The 22,870-nt window shown below is 37.9% G+C and overlaps 1 protein-coding gene across 1 annotated transcript; it reads left to right on the forward strand.

The window, feature by feature from the left end:
* Nucleotides 1-3,832: 3,832 nt before the first annotated feature.
* LOC139709689 (cystine/glutamate transporter-like) lies at nt 3,833-21,282 on the forward strand. Its single transcript, XM_071621646.1, has 10 exons — nt 3,833-4,319; nt 6,292-6,417; nt 6,749-6,851; nt 11,688-11,732; nt 12,397-12,520; nt 13,523-13,626; nt 14,574-14,670; nt 15,817-15,966; nt 19,234-19,411; nt 21,218-21,282. Exons 1-10 carry the CDS (start codon nt 3,833-3,835, stop codon nt 21,280-21,282), a joined length of 1,479 nt encoding a protein of 492 aa, XP_071477747.1.
* The last annotated feature ends 1,588 nt before the right edge of the window (nt 21,283-22,870 follow it).

Below are 22,870 nucleotides of genomic sequence, written 5' to 3' on the forward strand. Positions count from 1 at the left end.
ACTGCTTTCCCAAGAAGCTGCCCTGACATCTTTTCGGAAAATGCAATCCCCACCGGGGGTTCAGGATGCTATAGATCCATCGGCGTGGTTTTTAATTGCACCCAGCATTTTATGTGTGTTTTGTTTGTTTGTTTTTCGCTCATTTGCTATTTGTAAAGCGGGGTTCCCACTATCGTGCGATCCATTGCGAACGCCACGATTGGACATTCGTAACTGATCGTGGAAATTTTGTTGAACTCGTCTGAAATTTCACGTTTGGATACGAGGTTATGCGAGTCAATACGTGTTGGTACGCTTGGATGCGATATGGTCACGATTGGTCTATTTCAAGCGATACGATCTGTCACGATCTGGTCTGCCGTTCAAATACGATCCGACAGGATTGTCCTGATTGAATTCACGATTGGTACCGATCTAACATGACCATTACGATCAGGAACTCCGATCTGGTACGTGCAGCAACGTACTGATACGTTCCAATACGAATACCGCGAACCAATACAGGCTGCGGAGATAAGATACAATATCTTTTACGATCGGGATCAAAAGCGACCCCCATTTAAGGCGCGATTGGACCCGAATGGGAATATTATAGTCCGGCTGACGATGGATTTCATTGTTTCCCTTAAATTATGCAGAGTGATTAGGCCTATCAATTTTATCCACAACCATTGATGATGGCAAGGCTTGACAGGTTGACGATATGATGACAACGTAACCTTTGCAGTATTGCTATAAATGACGATTATGTTATCAGAGAGAAAGCAGCACCCAGGCTAGCCATAACCTCAGATATTCCCTCTTCTAATATTAAACGTAAAGAAATTAATAGATTATTAAATCGACATGCCCACCCTCCACCTCACACACACAAAAAAAATGAAATAACGACCCAAATACATAAGATCAGATGATTGCCCAGAAAAAAACCCAGCAAGACAAAATGACCTTTCTCTCCAATACATGAAGAAAATAATTATATGATGGAAGCTAAGAAAGAGGATGGGATCATTTTGAATGTTATGTAACATAGTGTTATGTGTTATATACGCTCGATATAAGAAAGTTGGCCGAATGGATAGTATTGCTTATGTGTTCGATTTCATATTCGCAAAGTGTATGTATCATATACCTTTTTATTTCAAAATGTCGTTATCTCATGGGTTATTAAAAGTTTGGTTTATTCGGCTTGATTTAGTGTTTTACTTAACAATTTTTAACATAACTGATACACACACATAACAGAAAAGTGACTCCCTAATCAAAATGATGTCACTTTTTAACAAAAAAGGAGGTTTACGCAAAATTATTTCGCAGGGGTATATTGCTACACTTATTGAATAACTAACTGTGAAAAATAATAAGAGTGATCTTCATTGTCATAATCATACGGATGATCTCACATCCACGGCAATGGTCACTTTTACATTTGCAGTAATAATGAGAGTTGAAAATAACCACTTTCCTCTAAAATTATGCTCTACCAAACATACAAAATAAGACATTGAAAAGTGTCAAAATAGATGTAAAGGGGTCAAACGATGGCTGATGAAACAACAACTCTTAATTACTATGTACCTTACACAAACAGCAGGATACTGCACCCCCCCCCAAAAAAAACTCTATAATATACGTTTAACAATTAACCATTTGCCTTTGATACGTACCCATTCAAGCACGATTCATTAAATTATTCTCATCTCTGTACTGACGTTAGTCAATACGTGCAGACATATACAATTGCCATTTTATTTTTGCTCATTTTTTGTTTTTGTTACAAAAGTTATCCCATATCCTGTTTTGTGTGTCTGTATAATGGCAATAATAATTCATTATTGAAAACATCATTAACATAATGTACGAAAACATCTAACAATCTGTAATACAACTTTCATTTTATGAAATCATTAAAAAAAAATGATTTTGATACACTGTAAAAACATCGGTGTTAGATTTAACACCATGGGTGTTAAATCTAACACCAATCAAACTTCAATAGAGGACCACACCCACAGGTGTAGAAAATGCACTGTAATGGTGTTGAAAAGTGTTCACCTGACACTTCGTGGTGTTAATTTGACACTGTACCTGGTGTTATTTTGACACTGTACTGGTGTTTATTCAAAAATGGCACCACATGGTGTTGATTTGATATTTGTTGGTGTTAATATCAATGGTTTAACACCCGTCCAGCTTCAATAAGAGACCACACCAGCTGGTGTTACTGTGGTGTAAATTAATTTTCAAATTTTTTCAAAAATTTAGTATTTTAATGTAAAATTCTTGATCGTCTTGTTTAAACTAAAAATCAACAAGAAGTGCAGTTACTAAGAAACTCTTCAAAAAACAGTTTTATATTTGAATATGACACCCGGCGGTGTTGATTTAACACCATAAATGAGCACCGAAAATTTAACACCAGCTCGGTGTTCACTATTTAACACCGGACTTTTTGCAGTGTAATGTACCTTAAAAATTACGACAATTAAACCCCACACCGTCATACAATTTACCGTTTGGAAATAATCTAAAGATGCAGGCTACCACCTATCAAAATACAAAATAAATATAATTTATGAGTAAAATAAGGGCAAATGGGCAAAAAATAATAATAATGATAAGCGGAAGTAAAGTGAAAAAGTCGATCCCGATCAACACGATTAAGAAGCACGATTACAAGAGATTTGCTGCGTTTGGATACGATCCTAGACGATCTGATGCGATGATCACGATCAAAAACTAATCGTGTTAATCGTAGAAAAATTTTGAACCGTCCAAAATTTTCCTACGATTAACGCGATTGCCACGATTGACCTTAAGATCTGATACAATCTGATAAGACCATCACGCTTGCTGCACGATTAAGACCACGATTTCAATCGTGGCGCCAATCGTGATAGTGGGAACCCCGCTTAAAATACACTACGTCCGTTGGCCTTTGATGTCTGCATGTATACAGGTCTCGCGTAACTAAATGGGGTGGGGGATGGGGGATGTTTACAATTAGAAAAGTGGACGTTATTAGTTCAAGTTTATGTCAAGTTCCGTTCATTTACACATACCTATAAGATTATACATTAGCAATACCAAGCAGCAAACCGGGTGGGGGGGGGGGGGGGGGGGAGGGGGAGGTCCGCGAAACCCCTAACTCCCCCCCCCCCCCCCCCAATCCTAGTTACAGGCCTGACCATCCCAGCATACACACTTCCTGTGAAAAGCTGCAACAGGGATTACTCCTTCAAGGTTCAAGGTTCAAGGAGTAGAGGGGGGGGGGGGGGGAGGAGTAAGCAGAATCGTCATGGTAGGTCCTATTGTCTTCAATGTCTGAACATGAAAGTGTACCCAACGCAGCCAGATTCTAGGCCTCCTCACAGAACGGGTACTTTGGATCGAGCAAATACCGACTTCTATGTTGGGACAACTGTACAGGTGTACTTGTATAAGGCAAAGACTTGAAGAAGAAGAAGAAGAAGAAGAAGAAGAAGAAGAAGAAGAAGAAGAAGAAGAAGAAGAAGAAGAAGAAGAAAGAAATGATACCGGGATGTGTTACCAATACTCGGTATAATATACCAGGTGCGAAACTCATTTCCATTGATAAGAAGGCATCAAAGAGGTTCTACTTCTATCTCTTCGGACGCACATAATGTGTTTTATTTCCGTGCGCGCGCGGAACTTTTCCTTTGACGGTTTTCGTTTTCAGTATGTTCGGAGAGCCGAGAGTGACGGCTTTCCGACTATGAACTGTCCTGATAACTTCGTCGTCAAACTCTAGATTGCGTATTATTCTCAAACAAACCTGTGAAGATTCCGAGGAGTAAAAACAAAGTGTAAAATGGCTGCTAGTAGTAACGATGTCATCAGTGTCAGCGATAAACCGTCGACGAAGACCAACTCGACGTCGCAGAAAGTGGTCCTTCGTAAGCAGGTGTCCCTCCTCGACTGTGTCGCTCTGGGTGCCGGGACCATCGTCGGGTCTGGAATCTTCGTTTCCCCGAAAGGCGTGCTGGCGAACACAGGGAGCCTCGGGATGTCGCTGGTCGTGTGGGTTGCCAGCGGCTTCTTATCCATCATGGGTGCGCTGAGCTACGCCGAGCTCGGCACGACGTTCGTCAAGTCGGGCGGCGACTTCGTCTTTCTCCTGGATGGTTTGTCCCCTCTCCTTGCTTTCCTCCGCCTGTGGACGTCGATAGTGTCCGTCAGGACGGGAGCCTACACTGTGCTCTCAATCACCTTCGCGAAGTACGCCTTAGCTCCTTTCTTCTACGGCTGCGACAATGCGCCTTTCCTCGCTGAACGGCTTCTTGCGGCTTGTGCCCTGTGTAAGTTAGAAGATGTTTGTAATCACCAACTCGGCCTCTGGGCGTGATTTAGGAACAAGCCACGAAAACAAAGAGCGATAAAGATGTACATCCTGCATAAAACATGGTGTCTTACAAAAAACTTTTTTTTTAGGGGGGGGGGTGCAGTCTTTCTCACTTGACCGGACCTTGATGCAAATTCAGGACTTTTGATTAATTTCGGTCATAATGATAATGGTATATACGTCTTTAAACAGCAATAATTTCTCTTTTTTATATTTCAGTTTTTAATTAAACATGTATGATTATGAACTTAATGATAGACATCTTGACAATGTGACTCTTATTCAACTGATCAGTGATTGCTCTACAGCTGGTAAAGCCGCTTTGCAGACCATGTCTATTATTTCCATATATGCTATACCCAGTGGTTCAAACATTGACCTGATCTGTGCATGTGCTATTATCGATTTGCAGTGTCGGAATCTTGTCGGGTAACAAAATGGACTGATATTACTCCTTGCAAGATTACCTGAAGAAATGTAAAATAGAAGTAGCCATATGATGTCAATGGGCAAAGTTCACCTTTAATTTGTTATGTTTGTGTGCGAATTTGTTTAGCCATATTACATTATGATATCATTCACAATAGGTGACACGGCATTTGCTGCTTCGACAATTGCTCCGGTTTTGTTTTGTTTTTTCTTCCAAGGACTTGGGTTTGGGTGAGGGTTGTGATGGTTTTAGGTTTAACTTGCTGTGAGGATTAGGATTAGGATGAAGGTCATAGGGTTATGTTTGTGGCTAAAAAGAAGATTTGTTGCCTTAGAGTGCAGATATTTCATGGGAGCAGTGTTATTGTCGCAGCTCGGAGCAAATATACGTAGAACCATGCCCATAATAGTGTATCCCAGTCTACACGCATGAACTCTGGTAAGTGCAAAACAATGTCAGTTTCATGGGGTCATGATAATAAATACCTTTGGCGATAACCATTATGCAAATTCAAAACATCAAGCTCCACTGAAGCTCAGTGTATACTTTTTGTTTGATATAGTATAGCGGCCTGGTGATCGTAATTCATCGTGATTTTCGAGAGGTCATCATTACAAATTTGACCTCCGGTATCTCCGTTACACCATGGATTTTGCTATCTCATTTTGTATTTTATGCCTGCAGATATTTTTGACTTCTTCAAGGGACTGTACAATACTGGTTTAATAGGGAGGATTCAGGTTCATGACATTTTTTTTTTGGGGGGGGGGGGTGAGATAATGAGAAACTTCTTATGAAATAATTATGAAAGAGCATGTAATTTTAAGAAGGATTAAGGTTTATTTGATGAAAATTGGTTTTCAACTGACCGAGATATAAAAAAGCGATAATAATAAAAGGCGACAGGCCACGACTTTTATTCGGATCTCTTTGTTTCACTTTGTTTAGGATATCTCCGTCATTTCAAAACCGATTTTCATCTAATAAGCTTTTGATTCCCCCTTAGAATTGTATGTTCTTTGACATCTCATAGAGTGGTTTCTGAATATCTCGCAAAACATTAAAGGCTAAATCCTCACCTCAACCAGAACTGTACGGTCCCTTTAATCGGGTGGACTGTCGGTAATTCCTTGATGAGGCGTGCGTGGTCTTGTGCTTACAATGTATATTTGAGAGGGGGTTGGAGGAGACGTTTGCGAGATATGGAAAGGCACGAATTTTCCTGTGTTGGATGCTGTATAAACGTATTCTGGCATTGGTGTTTTGGCATGGTCATCTATAAAAGTCGATCATGGAGTAAACAATTTTTTCTCCCCTATAACGGCCGCCTGTATCTCACACATCCCTGCATTTGATGCTGAAAATCGCCCTCCTCATACAATGTTAAAAATATGTTCCACAAACCAGAACATTACTTTACAGCATAGCATTACATATTCGAAGATTTAGTTTCAAGACGATTCATGTGTGTATGCATTTATGGTACCAACTCTCATAGGTCTGGTGTTTTACGTTAATTGCGCCAGTGTCACGTGGAGTAGGCGTGTACAAGTCGTTTTCAGTGTGGCGAAGTTCCTGGCTATTCTTGTCATCGTCATCTCAGGGTTGGTAGTCTTAGGTCAAGGTGAGTGCTATTATATTTTTACTTTTCTGTTCATCGTATTCACTTAGGCCTACAGTAATTCTGTAATGTGTTTAATCAATTGTTTATACAGACCAAATATGGAAGATATCGGACGGAATAATGGAGACACCAACCGATGGAAAAACAGGAAAATGCTAACAGGGGAATTTGTCTCCTATAGATGACTATACGCCGTAATCAAGGAGAGAAATATGATGTGTAATGGACATTCTTGAGTCGTATGAATGAAATGAAAATCATGTAATATTATGCACTATTGTTATTGAGTAAGCATTTGATTAATTATAACTAAAACTTTTGCAACCATTAGGCGGCACGACCAACTTCGAGCACAGCTTCGAATCCTCACAAAACTTCGAGTACACTAAGCTGCCGCTCGCTGTCTACTATGCTCTCTTCGCTTATGCCGGATGGTAAGTAACAGGCAGGTGTCAGGGGAACTTGTTGAACTCCTGGCGGGACGTCGTCTTACTTAGGAGAAAAACAAAATGAGAATCTGAAAAAGAACACCTCCAAACCTCACAGTTATGCTTGTCTCTCGATCAGTAGTCTATCGTTGGATATATGAAACCTTGTGTTATCTGCGTGCCAGCTCAGCTCATCTAGTTTCCGTCAACACAAATCCGACAATCGAACCCATGAAATACGATAACCTCGACTATATAGGCAGGTGATAGACGTATACATAGGGCCCGTAGTTGTTGTTTGGGCTATGAAACTTACTCTTTTATATTATGTTATCATGGTCGCTGTCAGAAAACGAAGAAAAGAAAGAAAACATTCACGATATATGAGGGATTCTGTGCTCTCGCCACGATTGTCAGTCAGACCAACCAGATATTGCTATAGGACACTATACTTCCATATTTCATCCGTGCCTTTTATGTCCTTTGCGTGCAGACTGTACGTATATAGGAGCAGCCATACATGTATCATGGAGCATAAAAAAACCCAAACGACATTGAGACCTACTTTGGAAAAGGTTCATTGCCACAGTCTGTGAAATACAGGTTTAGTCAATAAACCCCTGTACAAGGCAAGACATGAGGCTGACTGCTTTTTTCCAGGCACCGCTGTCAATGCAAAACTCATAGAACTCGGAATACTCGGGGTTAAGCTGAAAGTTTGTATAAAAGGAAATATGAGTCCCCAATTTGTACTCCTGTGTACTTATATTCACGTAGGCCTAATTCCGGCGCAGTTCGACTTGTTACATGACAGACATTATGCAGCCATGCAGACTAATAAAATCTTTACTTTCCTATAATTAGATATATTTGCCCATATGCCACACAGTGTCGGTATTCCATTGCTGACACCGAGCCAAAATCTCAGGTGATAATTGTCGTTCCTCCATGCATGTTTATTTAATTTGTTGGTTTCTTGAAGTCATGATCCGTATGCAACTTTGAAATCTTCTTTTTTTTTGTGATAGACCAAGAGTTCGTAGAAATATTTTGTCACAATAGATCAATTATTCATAACCAGTAGACATAGATATCCATTCAAATGTTGGCAAAGCTGGGAAATCAGATTAGAACCAGTTGTACAAAGCAGAACCAGTTGTACAAAGCAGAACCAGCACCAAAGAATAGCGATCTCTCTGCACCTTGTGAATGTATTTACCATGTTCATGCCCAAAGAAGTGCATCGCAATTTTTTTTCCATTATGTCAGTATATTGAATCGACTACTGTATATTACATTGTACATTTTCCCATTCAATTTGATTCCAAGATTGCGTACGAGCAATTCAATGCTGAAAATATCAATCGCATTTTCAGTGCCAGATTCGCTCAATAGATGTTTTATGGTTACGTAGACTGCATGGGTGTTTTTGTTTCCGTTTTTTTTTAATGATAAAACTCTTTTGCTTCCACTATTTCTTGACTATAAAAAAGGTGAATACGGACCGCGGTCTATGAGCCTTGTTTTCATGTTATTGCACAGCCAATCACGCGTTTGCGCGTGCCACATGCAAGTACAATTTTGTCGTCACATCGTACACTCACGACTCACACCGCAATGTTAAATTCATAGACAGACTTCCCCTTGATTCTATTTCGCTTTTCTTTCCCCATGATATACGAAATTTGATATCAGCTATAGCAAAATGTCTGCTCATTAATGTATATCACACACATACCTCCTTGGCCTGATTATATTTGTTGTTTCCCAGAAGGAAAAACCCGTTACAACCAATTGAAATTTTCAACTGGTTCTAATTGATTTCAACCGGAACTGCAACTGGTTTATCTGAAACAAGTATATATCTATGTTCAGTTCTACTGGAACTTCGGCCACACAGTTTTGTTTGCGTTTTATTTAGTGTCAAACACTATAACTCAAATGTTTACACAGAAAGAAAATACTGAAAGCATATAATTGCAATCAAATTAGATTACTAATGATACAGGGTATGTACAGTGCAACTCCTCAACGCATTTCGATATTCGTGATAATATACAGTCTCTAATCAAAACCCTATACTTATCCTTGGAAACATGAGTACAATAGACCTACGTGATCATTATGGGCCTATAATCCTTATATCATCATGGTCATCAGCCATGCCGTTGTCTCAAGTCCACATTCCAGCCTTCATATGATACTATGGAGCGTTTCCTTATTATAGGGATTTGGGTTTATTGAGGCCATGCACTGTTGCTGTTTGCGGTAAACACGGCACCACCGGAATGCCAAGGTCTCGACACAGACCAACCTCTCCCCAAGGGTACAGCTTTTTCCACCATTCCAGGTCAGGTGGTTTTGGCCTGACCTGGCCCTGGTTGGTAGGTGATCTCTATGCCAGTCCTTCCTTCCCCGGAGACGTGAAAACACCCCCTAACCATTCGCATGACACTTGCATGATGTGCATGAATGTTCGTCTACTGCTTGAAATTTACTTCTTAGAAAAACAACAACAACTTGAATATCAGCCAAGTCCTTGATAATTTCGGCATTGTTCTTTAAAGGGATGGCACAATATTGGTGGAGATGAGAATTGGGCTTTTAACTTTTTGCGAGATACCAAGAAAACACTTATGATATACTAGTAGTACAGAGCATACCATTTTAAGAGGAATTCAAAGTTAATTTGATGAAAATCGGGATTGGAATGGCTGAAACATCCTAAAACAAAGTAAAACAAAGCGATCGTAATAAAGTGTTGGTCCAACACTTTATTAGAATCACTCTTTTTTTTTGATATCTCAGCCATTTCAAAACCAATTTCATCAATTAATAAACGTTGAAGTCCTCATAGAATTACGTTCTATGTCATATTTCATAAGAGGTTTAATTCTCATTATCTCACCAAAAACGTTTGAAACCTGAAATTAGGTCTCAACCAAAATTCCACGATCCCTTCAAGCAGTTTTAGGCCCTATACGCAGTCTCTGAATTATTCGCTCTGACTGTATGTAGGTAAAGGTTCTACACGTAAAACAAGCCATGGGTTAGGCCATTCACATTGATTTTACACTCAATTTGTTTTGTTTTGTTTTTTAGTTTAGAAAACAGCCCCCTTCGAGAAAAAGTTTCCATATCGCAAACATTACAACTAAATACAATTAGAGATGATGTGCACATCCAGAATTGATAATTGATTTCATATCCAATGTTTTGCAACAATATATGTCACTAGACATATCAATAGACAAAATAATTTTCAAAACTCATCAATTTAACCGTAGGCCGGGGTTTTTTGGGGTGTTCTGTCGCCGAGGTGGGGGGGGGGGGGGGGTGGAGGATGATAACATTTTTTGTTGCATTCCTAACAATGTACTTGAAAAAAATCTGGTATCAAACTTAATTTCGTATGTATTTTATTGTTTCATGAATTTCTTATGTATTTATTTGTTTTTCAACCTTTTGTTTGATTTTTTTTCGCAAAATTTATGACGGAACCTTTTGCAAGCATAATTAGGCTAAAATTGATTGATTTCAGCCTGTGAAAATGAAAATAATCATATCTTTATGAATAATGTGAGAAAACTCAGTTTGCATAGACTTTATACACAGAATCACGTTTTTGAACCCTTTTTGGTCTGACAGGCATGTACAAAAGATCGTGATGTAGGGTCGTAACGGTATGCGCGATTTTCGTGAAAATGGTGTCAAAGATGCGCGATACTTGAAAGTAAAAAGTCACCGAACGGCGTGGTCAAAAAAGATCGTGAAAAACGTCGAGGGGGGGGGGGGTTGATTCAACCCCCCCCCCGGCCTATTTAGGGTTAAAAAAGCCATTGAAATTGATTCTAAAGGTAGATACAACGATGCCTCAGCAGGTTTTAAAGTAACACAATGCTATATCTGAATAAATGACGGTTCCAAAGTTCTGAAGTCTATAACGGATACAAGTGTGAAATGTGACGGAATCGATTAAAGCAATGTCTTCCGGTTAACTGCATCCTTAATACGGAGCAAAGTACATGTACTTTGAAACAATATATCCATAAGGGATTAAAGAGATGATATAGCTTTGGTCAAAGTAGGAAATCAGATTTTAAACTTTCAGTTGGATATTTCATAAGAGGTTTCTCATCAGCATTACCAAAACTATACCATCCTTAAGTATCGCATAATGTTTTCGGATTATCCGCCCGTCCCTCTGTAATCAGTTTTGTGGGCAACGTAACTCGAGAACCGTTAAGGGTATCCGAATGAAACTTGACGAAATTATAATGTATGAATTTAAGTGAACGAAGCTGCACCAATCTACTTGCGGGTGCACACACTCAAGGTCAAAGATCATAAGTCAAGGTTAGATTCTACCATTAAATTTTGTATATCTCTGCAATGCTTGCGAGGTATGCCACCCTGAAACTTCAGTGTATGATACATGTATTACTTGATGAGATACAATTCTCGATAGAGATACATGTACTATAGAGAAAGGTTTGGCCATAATGAGGCAACGCTCGAAGGTCACAGGTCAAGTGAAAATGCGACAATTTTCTTGTTTACTCCATATCTCTGATAAGGTAAGGTATCTTCATGAAACTTGATACATATATAAGAATTACATAATATTGTCTTGAGAAGTTTTGGGTCATGAGGTTAAAGGTCAAGGGTCAAGGTTAAGTTGATTTGCTGAAATAAACCATGTAATGCGGAAATTACAATTAATCTCCATACAGTGGAAATTACTCATTTATATTCATTGTATAATGTTGGGCGGTTATGTTGCCTCCTTTTTATGCTTACATATAGTCCCAGCTCATTTCCCATTTTCGTTTCACCATTCAGGCAATATTTACCCCAGATCACGGAGGAGATCGTGAATATCAACCGGTAAGTGACTCCGTGTCAGATGGTTGAGTATTGTTAGATATGAGGGTTGCTCGCGTCTTTGTTGGTACAGCCAATGTTTTAAACGTGCTGATTATAATCCGAGTCAATGCCTAGTTTTCGCGTAAACGAAGTTGGTGGTCTTGTATTATAATAACTGAGAAGTCGAGTAAAAAATAAAAAGCATCAGATTAAAGACGACATTGAGAAAGTGTATTGTACGAATACTATGCAAATCGAATTCTCTGTCTGACCGGCTCAATTGGTCTTGATCTTTAAAAAAGTAATTTTTCATATTACTGTCAAAATGCAGCTGTCGCATATTTGAGTTGTGTTAACTACTCAAAATCAGCATTGTAACGATTATGTTCACAAATATTATATCAGAGGATCATTTTACGTTACTATAGAAACTATTATGATTATAATGAGTAGACCATTGCCATTATCATCATCTCATTTTCATTCTTATTATCATTACAATCATCATCATCAATATCATTGCTTTCTGTAAGTAGACGTCCCTACGTTATCAACAGGATGACAAAATGACCCTGTTGTTTTATGTGTGTCTGCGTGTGTGTGTTTGTGTTCCGTATATTTCTGTGTTGTCCTTTTTTTTTGTTAACTCACAGTATTATTGGTGTAAATGATTGCATCTCTACAGGACCCTTCCATACGGTCTGATCATATCAATCCTCCTTGTGTCTTGTCTCTACACGCTGACCAACGTGGCTTACTTCGCTGTTCTCTCTCCCATAGAGATCCTCTCGTCCAGCGCCGTTGCAGTCGTAAGAATGGTCCAATGCCCCACTGTGTGTTATTACACATTATATTGCACATACAATATTGCTCATGTATTGCACGTATATATTGCATATAGATAACACATAATGCTATTAAAACTTTATGATCCCCAGTGCATTATGTATATATGTGCATTAATGTATATGTACCTTCTTTTTTTTTTTTTTTGCAAATTGATAAAACGATATACGATTTGTGTAGTGCGTGCTTTGTTGTACTTAAATGCAATTGAATTGAAATAATAATCATGCTGGTACTTGGTGATAAAGCTATGAGCTGTAGGCCTGCATTTTGCATTTTGCTCCGTTATTGCCACTCTTACAATTTTATTTTTAGTCATGAAATCATGTGTTTTGCTCTGTTCGTGTGAAGTCGTGAAGAAGATAATTTGCATAAGGATACGGGCCCATGCATGACATTAAGGCAAATTTGACCCTTTTTTTTTGTAGAGGGCAGGGTTTGGGTTACTAGCACTGTAGCAGTGGATCACTGAATGGATAAGCGGATCTGTTGTTATTGCTGGTGCAAAGCTATGGAAACCGTTACTTCACATTGAACAGTGATGCCGAGAAAAAAAAACCCCAGCTACAACAACAACAACAACAACAACAACAACAATTAGCTCTTACAGTTATAGTCATTCAGTAATAAGGATTTGTTTGTACTGCCAAGATCTAGTCGACTTTCAAGCAGACATTGACAGACTGACGCCGTACGATCATGTATAGAAAAGAGGGAAACAGAAATACATGTACATAGAATAGAATGAAGCAGGCGAAGGACATGCGTATCAGAGTCCAGAGGCGAAAGTTCAAATAACTTCTGTCTCCAACGAGGAGGTCAGGATGCTGGAACGACAAACAGGGAAAATACAGTGGTCTGGAAGTGTAATGAATCGCATCGGATACTGATCGCGATATATAATCGCATATTAGTTATATTAACTATTGTTTACCTGATTTGACACTTGGGACGTTGTATTGCAGGACTACGGGCGACGAGTTCTGGGGTCATTCTGGTGGGTCCTGTCCATTAGCGTCTCGATATCTTGCATTGGATCCATCAATGGCGGTCTTTTTTCATCGTCTCGGTAAGTGTTGTGTGTATGTGTGTGTGTGTGTGTGTGTGTGTGCGCGTGCATGTGTGTGTTTGTTTGTGTGTTTTTGTTTTAGCTCACCTGAGCCTCAGACTCAAGTGAGGTATTGCGATCATTGTCCTGCGTCCGTCTTGCGTCGTCGTCATCCGCTGTTCGTAAACATTTGACATGACTAGTTTCTTCTTTAAAAACCTAATGTCGGGTTTTCACCAGACTTGGCGGGTATTTTCAAAATCCTATAATAGGAAGATTGAATCTCAATTTGTTTAAATAGGCACAATGTCCCCCTGGGCCCCAACCCCATGAGACCAAACCTAAATATTAAGACATCTTTAATAATTATCTACTCTGTAGTACCAGAAGTTAGTAATAGTGACATTATAAAGCTGTGAGTAAGTCCTGAGTAGGCATTAATGGCTTTTGTTTCAAGTTTGTTCATGGAAGATTCGGGGTGGGAGGGGGGGGGGGGGGGGAGACCAAATTGTAGTCCAATTTTTCCATCTCCATCTTCATTATTCTTAAAATCACATGGTCAAAGCTGTCACCAAATTTTGTGCTTATAGTAATGTGTTTCAGCATGATTTGGTAATAATGGTTATACAATGAATATAATCACAATCATAGAATGATACAATTACCGTTATCAACGGGGCTATTTTTCGCATCATTGTTAGAAATTATCACAATCATTACCACCAGGTGCGAGCACTCTTCCTATTTTTTTATCAACGTGTTTTATGTCGTTATGTTTATGATACGAGAAAGGGGTGCTATTCAAGCATCAATTCGTTAGCATGAAAAACGACAATAAATAGATGAAAAGTTTGAATTTATGATGTTCTATCCTGTATGACATAATAAATGTAAAGTTGAGTTCCGGATTTTCTTTATGCTGTGTGTGTTCCTACCCCCACCTATCCCGCCCCCTCTGGTTGACGAAGGATGCTGTTTGTGGCATCCCGCGAAGGACACCTGCCTAAGATTGCCTCCATGATCCACATCCGATGTTACTCGCCCCTGCCTGCAGCCGCTGTCATGGTAACAGAACATTTTCAGACAGCCACTTGTAATAGCTCGATTTTATGTTTATTAATGAAAAGAAAAGAGAAGCAAAATGAATAGATAAATGAATAAATCAATTAATTAATAAGGAAATAAATAAATGAATAATAATAATGATAATAATAATAATAATAATAATAATAATAATAATGTGAATGATACTGATAATTATAACAATGATGAGGATGGTGTTGATGATAATACACGTAATGATAATAGTAATGATACTAGTAACAATAATAATAGTGAATTTATATAACATATTTCATGAAGCGAATTTCATGTAAATCTAGTTTGAATTGTGTTCCGTTTGGTCCAAATATGGTGATAAGAACCATTGCAATTAGCCCATTTTGGACAAGTTCCAAACACGTCTTCAGGAAACGGAAGGCCGCGGATATTTTCCATCTCCACGGATATTCCATGTGTGCAATTTATGTTTGATTTGTCGAAATGCAATCTACCACATGATATGGTAAACATGGTAGAAGATTTGTATTCAGCACTCTAATGCAACAAAATAATGATAAGAAAGACGCCTTTTCTTCCAAAATATGAAAGGACCCATCATGCTCAACTGTTAACATCCTACATTGGAATTAAATTATGTAGTCCGTAGAAAATTATTTAAAGGGACTGTACAGTACTGGTTGTGGTGAGGATTCAGGTTTATAACATTTTTGATGAGATAATGAGAAACCACTTATGAAACATGAAAGAGCATGTAACTTCAAGAGGGATTCAATATTTATTTGATGAATATTGGCCTTGAAATGGCTGAGATATCATTAAAAAAAGATCCTAATAAAATGCGACAGGCCACGACTTTTATTAGGATCTCTTTGTTTTACCTTGTTTTAGATAACTCAGTCAATTCAAAACCGATTTTCATCAAATAAACATTTGATTCCCCTTAGAATTCTATGCTTTTTCACATTTCATAGAGTGGTTTCTAAATATCTCGCAAAATGCTACAAGCTGAATCCTCACCTCAACCAGTACTGTACAGTCCCTTTAAATATATCAATGTGTTCTTGAACCGTGCACTGTTAGTGATAGTGACGTCATACTTTTCCCCAACATCACAAACATGCATTAATTTTACTTTGCTTCTTTTCGTAGTTGCCAATTTGCTTGCTGATGCTGACGAGTGACAATGTGTACAAGCTCCTAAACTTCCTCAGCTTCTCTCGGTGGGCCTTTATCGCTCTGGCCGTAGCGACTATTCCCTATCATCGTTGGAAGCACCCGGACGCACCACGCCCGTTCAAGGTATACAAGCCTTCACCAAAGGTGGCATGGCGGATCCTGTTAAAAAGTTACAGGAATGTCATTCTCGGGGGAACGGTGTGACCCGTTGCGTTCCATAACATGTTCAAGTTCAAGTTCAACTTTATTTTCATTTCCATTAAATAAACAGGAGAAATGATATTCAATGCATAAACAAAACAAATTTGTAGTAATTTCGATAAACGTACATCAACAAGATACATGTGATGATGAGTAACGACATAATTGCATTTATAAGGTATATACATATGCATATTACACGGATGGGAATGGAAATGGAGGGTCCCACTGAAAAGCCAAGCTTGTACGATATGGGACCCTCAGACATACATAAAAAGCAAATAATGGCTTCATGAAACTACAAACAAATATATGAAACAAAATCAAAGAAACCAATGTCAACTGACATGAAATGAAATAACAGGAAAGAACGAAAAAAAAAAGAGAAAAGGGAAACAAAATAAAATGAAACTGCAACACACGCCATCGTGGACACAAGCAAACAGATTTCCAGGATGTATAGGAGTAATAAGACGCACCCTTGAATGATATTGTGAATATAAGGATTGGGTACAAATACCAGAAAAAACTACAAAAGAGTGGACATATTAAAAGCAAAGAATAGACACAATGATGCATTATTCGATGACTGTCATATTTGAGGAGAACTTATATTCGACAGATTATTTTACTCTCATGATAAAAGATAGTTGATGTGTAATGATAAATGCATATATATATATATATATATATATACATATATATATATATATATACATATATATATTGGCGAAATATATATATATATATATATATATATATATATATAAAGATAAGTGATAACTTAATTGAGTTAATGAAACAAACCTAGTCCGGTAATATGTTATAAGATTTCAATTAAAATAATTTCAATTTATTCTTGAAAGAATTCAAAGTTCGTGCTGTTACAATATCATTAGGAAGTGAGTTCCAAAACTTTGGCCCATCGTAAATAAAGGTGTTCTGAGCCAGTAGGGTTCTGAAAAAGGGCAAATGAAACTCATTCGAACGCCTTGTTGGGTAATTATGAACGGACTGATTTCTTGGAAACATTGTTTCAAATAATATTATATTATATTTGGAAGATTTTTCTATCATAAACATAAATTGTCCTAGATTATACAAATACAAATCCTTGATTTTCAATATTTTGTTTTCAAAAAATAACGGGTCAGTATGAGACAGAAATGCAGTATGACATATAATACGGAGTGACTTCTTTTGTAATAAAAGTAATTTATCTAAGAACATGACATATGACACAATTAGCATTATTGATCGTATCTATGGCACATCGAAGTCCAGCAACGAAGCTATTATGGTTAAACTTGTCGAAGGAAGGAACACATGCTCTATACACAGACATTTTTTGCGGATAGGAGCTCTTCATGCATTTTAATTACGTCTCCTGTTTTCGAGTTTGAATAGGTGCAAAGTTGATTGGGTGTTTTGTGCTTATTGTTAAAGGGGGTGGCTAGTAACTGATCAGTGGGAATCAGTGGGAATGCTGGGAGATGATTGTTCCAATTTTTGTGGGATTCATTTAAGAATACATTATATATTTATTGTTGTGTGAAAATTATTTGCCTCAGAACGGTCTCATATTCAAGTAATGTCAGTCTAATGCCCCGTCACTGTACAGGCTTGCTAACCTGGAAACATTAAACTGCACAATACTTGAATATGAGACCATTCTGAAGCAAACAATTTTCACACAACAATAGATATATAATGTATTCTTAGATAAATCCCACAAGGATTGGAACATTCCTCCCTGAACATTCCCACTGATTCCCATATTGATCAGTTACTAGCCATCCCCTTTAAATTGCATTTAATCAATGATCGGAAGGAGAATTACGATTTTGACATACACTATCGTACATATTGTTGCCAGTTGCCAACTTTTGTCGGATTGATTGTTTTCACTAATTTCCTTCAACTGTTAGGGCTGAAGAGAATAAGGTTTTGAGAAAATTCTGGCTCTGTCGTTGATGATAGCATAATGTCAGATGTAAAGTAAAAGTACCATTTTATGGAATAGTAGCGCGAATATTGTGAAAGAGAGAGAGAGAGAGAGAGAGAGAGAGAGATATGATTAAACAGCAAGGTGGAACACCTCCCTTCTCGTCTCAGACAGCTTGATATAAATGAAAAGTACTTCATGTGTAGCATGGACCTACTACACATGGACATTCATTTCCTTAATGAATGCATGCCTCTGTCTATGTCAAAAGTGTCACAAAAGCATTATGAACATTCCTCCCTGCTTTGATCTTATAAACTCCGCCGCCGGCAACCCTTGGCAAAACACAACGCAGCTTTGAAAAATCTATAAACTAAATGCGCAGAAGATAACAACTGTCTTAAATAAGAATGCATGTGCAGTTGTGGTATGTATTGGTATAATCACCTCTCAGACATTTTCATTAGCGAAATGCAGGTACTTTTGAAGAGATAGCTAAGTTTTTAGCTAATTGATCATGATTTGTCATCTCATTTTCCACCTTTTCCGTTTCCAGAGTAAAAACTGATACAGTAGCAAGGGAAGATGATATGTCTGTCATATGTGTGAGTGCTAGCGAGCGAATCGGTAATTTCCAATCCAATGAAACGAGATCAGTCGTGTTCTGAGGTTTGCTGCTTCTCATCATTGGCGTTTAATCCAAGACGTTTCAGTCTGAAAAGGCGCATCAGCCAAATAAGACCAGAATTAGGGAAACAATTCTTTTGTCAGTGACGATGCATGATTATGCAATCATCATTTTTGAGACACCTGTGTGTACTCATTGAGATGCGCATAGTCAGGTAGCGGCGGATCTTGTTCCTCAAAGTGGTAGGTTTCGTTGAAAGTTCATTCGTTAGTAGAGGTCCATTTTTGTAGCAAGCAATCTGATTACGGTAGGTCTGTTTCCAGCAGGTTTAAAAACTTGATTGCACAAAACTCTGAAAAGGCAGGAAACACTTAATTGATAATGTTTTGTCTTTTGGTTTGCTGCTGTTGTCTTTTGTAACATGTGAGGTTGCCCTCCTTTTTGTCCTTGATTGAATAACACCTATCGATATAGCTTTATAGCTCGAGTCATGCGTATTTCGTCAACTAATCTACCAAGATCGTCTTTCAAGTGATACTTCAAATGATGCTTCTGTTGTTGTTGTTGTTGCTTTTCCCACTTTTTATATGTCAAATGTTTCTATACTCCACTGCAGATTCCCGTGGTTATTCCGATCATATTTTCGTGCTTTGCCTTGTTCGTTGTGATCATGTCGCTGTACTCGGCACCCGTTGAGTGTGGGATAGGTCTGGCCATAACAGCCGCTGGTATCCCCGTCTACCTGGTAGGAGTGAAGTGGCAAACCAAGCCAGTTTGGCTTGTCGGAATGTCAGGTAAAATTAAGATGTTGTAAATATTCTGGTTTTTTTAAATTGTTATTAAGATCGTTTCTACGTCTATGTAAATTGCGACAATGTGACATCATGTAAATGGAAATTGAACTCATTTCTCGATTTCTTTCATTTGTTGTAATTTTTTCTTTTATCAAATCTAACCTTTCCAACGCTTCATTTCATCTGCGACCGCCAGCTGGCAATTTAAAGCGTGTTCCACGATGTACGTGACTCTAAGAAATTTCCGAAAACACATCTCCAGGGATACAGTTTTATTGATTTTTCATAAACAGTTTTCTGTATCATACGATGAATGTATGTATTCATTTATGCGTGTATAGCGATGTGCTGCCTCTGAATAAGTTAAACATCTTTTCATATTTTCACTACATTGCACAGAATGACAACATGTTCTAATAAGTACGCATCGATGCGAAAATTATATATAAATATATAAATATACATACATTTACGTATACATACTAGGTGTTTCAAAAAACATTTCCCACTTTTGATCATTAATAGTCCAAAAACTATTCATCCGATAAAACTGTCATTGATATGAGTAATAGCTGAATAGTGTACAATTTTGTTGAAGGTAATTTGGATGTGAAAACATGAATCAATTTCATTAAATCTAAGATTGATTTTGAAGTAAGGTTTCAGATTTTGGTCAAATTCTAACCCTCTGTACAAAAATGAACTTTGCACAGGAACCAATGATGTGTATGTGAGTGTGTGCTGACAATGGCCCTGAACAATGGACATGCCTGAACCACCTGTTGACGAGGCGTCAGTCTCGCGCTCCCAGGCACATGAATGCTAAATCAATAATTCATGTGGATTGCCCTGGGCACTGCTAGTCTGAATTCATGCACGATAAAGGATAAAATGAATGCACATGGAAAAAGTAAGCACATGTTTCCATGTGCTCGCAAACACCACATTTCATTCCAGCTGGCAATCATTTTCAAATTTTGCTTCACATGTCACTAATCTGGGATATAAATAAGCATAAATGATCTAAAGTTCTTCATTTTAATACAACTGTTTACTAATAGTCTGACAAATTTGTCGCTTTTTCGATAAAAATAAATCATTTTTGGTAAAGAGTTCAGCAGCATTTTTCATTGGGGCAATTTGTTTCACAGTTGTGAGCAGATTTATTTAAGGCTCCGTATACACAAGTGTATATTCTAATTGATTTTCTTTGCTTCCTGTCACCTTGTTTACGACAGAACAGAAGGTATTCATTGGAATTTCGTTTTTCAGAAGTAGGGAGAGCATTGTCGCCACTCAACGACAGTATCGGCAGGCGTTTGCCTTTACACAGATACTGCCAGAGGCTGAATAAAGTCTAGTTGTGATAGTGGAATTTCCCATGAATAAATAATGAAGCATTCAAACTCTGGCCATCATTCAGGACCATTGTCAGGGTGTTAACCACACACTCCCATACACACCCATTGACCCCTGTGCAAAGTGAAAGTTTTGTACAGAGGGTTGAAAATAGAGCAAAATCTGGAACCTAACTGTGAAATTAATCATGGATTTCATGAAACTGATTTATGCTTTCGTATTTAAACCACCTTCAACAAAATTGTACACTATTCAGCTATCACTGATATCAATGACAGTGTTATCTGATGTATAGTTTATGAATTATTAAGAATCAAAAGTGGGAAATGTTTTTTGAAACACCTAGTATATACACATATACAAATACATATTACATTGTATATTCAAGTTTCACGTCTATACTATTTGTTAGTATGTTTGTTTGTTGTTGTTGTTTTTTCGTTTCAGAGAGCGTGACCATATTTCTGCAAAAGCTATTTTTGGTCATTTGTCAAGAAGAGAAGACCTGCTGAGCATCCGCCGCAACGAAATGGACGGCATCCGTTTCTCAGACGACCGTCTCTTTTCAGATTTATTTTTGAAACATCATTTGTTTCATGTCCATTTTGTCAGGTGACATTCATCAGCTACAAGTTCCCCATTAGCATCATTCAATTCATTTGTGACAAATATACTGAAATACCTTTCAAACTTTTCTGATCTAGTCGTATCATTGCCTTAAATAATGAAATTAAAGGGTGTCGATAGTGCTAGCATTTTTCTTTTTTTTAATGTAAAACTCACTCACAGATTTGGTAAAGGCAATTGTAAATGTCCCATAGAATTTCACCGTATTGGATTGTGGTACATGCACTTGATACGAGTCTCCAGAAAGGCCTGGGAGGATAAATCAAATTTCTCCAGACCTATAAAGGATGCGCGGACGTATGGTCGTCATTATCATAACCCAATTTACATGCTCTCAAATCGTGTGTCATCTTTCTATCATTAATGTCCATAAATAAAGGGTAACTGGCCTATAAAGCCCCAAAACGGTTACATGTTGAAACTATCAAAGCAAAACAAAATGAAAAATTCGTTTGTTTGTTTGTTTGTTTGTTTGTTTTCACAATGCTTATGCAAAACGTATGAGCGCTATAGGATGTGCGCATGAATTCAGTACAAATTGAAGTTGCTTTAGAATTGTTTTTTTTTCTTCAGCTGACCTCTTCTGAATGTACCTCAAGACCATGTTACTGTATACGCTATTTGTTGATATGACATATCTTATTTTTTTCTATGTATATTCACTATTTCATAATACGTTATACGCACAAGCTTCATGAACTCGCTCCTTTACGCTGAATATACGGACCACGTGCTTTTTTTTTTTATAATAATGTCTTCATTGTACAGTGTCGGCTTTCGATCTCCCGGTCGCGGAAGCACTGAAGACTTTACTAGGCCTAAAAACAGAGAGAATTGCAGAATGAGATTTGCGCTCCGTCAAATCTAAATCAATCGGGGTGCTTGGATTTACAAACACGTTACGCCACAAATACGATTCTTCCAACTCTTGGTAAAGTATTACACTGAAAGCTACATTGTATTCACTTTATGAACAGTGAATTTGCTTTCATGGAGCTGTTACTACAGCTACTGGATCTACGCATCTGGCTCTGGTCGTCAGGTTCTATGGACAGCCATCTAGTAGGTATTTTGATGGACTGGGTCAGGGCGTCGTTTTACGTCTAGGGAAAACAAAAGAACATACGGGTAAATTCGGAATACAAGGAATAGCTATCAACAACTCAGGAGCAACAATGGCAGCACACTCTGGTACGCGGTTTTCTCACATAGAAACAAATACATACACACACACACGCACACACTTTTTTTTGTTTTTCAACTATGTTTATTCTGTTCCATTCAAAGTAATAGAAAAAAAAAATAACAATTTTCATTTGCTACAATTGAAATGACGAAAATATACATTTGTGATCATAATAGCAAATTTGCTATTGCTGTACATAATGACATAACAAAAATTACATTTTCATGAACAATTATCAATTTACATACAGTCACTTCCCCTATGCTCTCAAAAAAATTGCTTAAATT

This window comes from Diadema antillarum, unplaced genomic scaffold, assembly GCF_040938485.1.
Source record: "Diadema antillarum isolate AM-2024a unplaced genomic scaffold, OU_Dant_1.0 seq00001459_RagTag, whole genome shotgun sequence".
Lineage (NCBI taxonomy): Eukaryota > Metazoa > Echinodermata > Echinoidea > Diadematoida > Diadematidae > Diadema > Diadema antillarum.

Bases quoted from the DNA above. Each gene is read 5' to 3' on its own strand.
- LOC139709689 (XM_071621646.1), top strand. From the start codon at position 3,833: ATGGCTGCTAGTAGTAACGATGTCATCAGTGTCAGCGATAAACCGTCG. The intron at 15,967-19,233 runs GTATACAAGCCT...ACTCCACTGCAG, and splicing joins ACGCACCACGCCCGTTCAAG to ATTCCCGTGGTTATTCCGAT. The intron at 19,412-21,217 runs GTAAAATTAAGA...TTTTCGTTTCAG, and splicing joins TTGGCTTGTCGGAATGTCAG to AGAGCGTGACCATATTTCTG.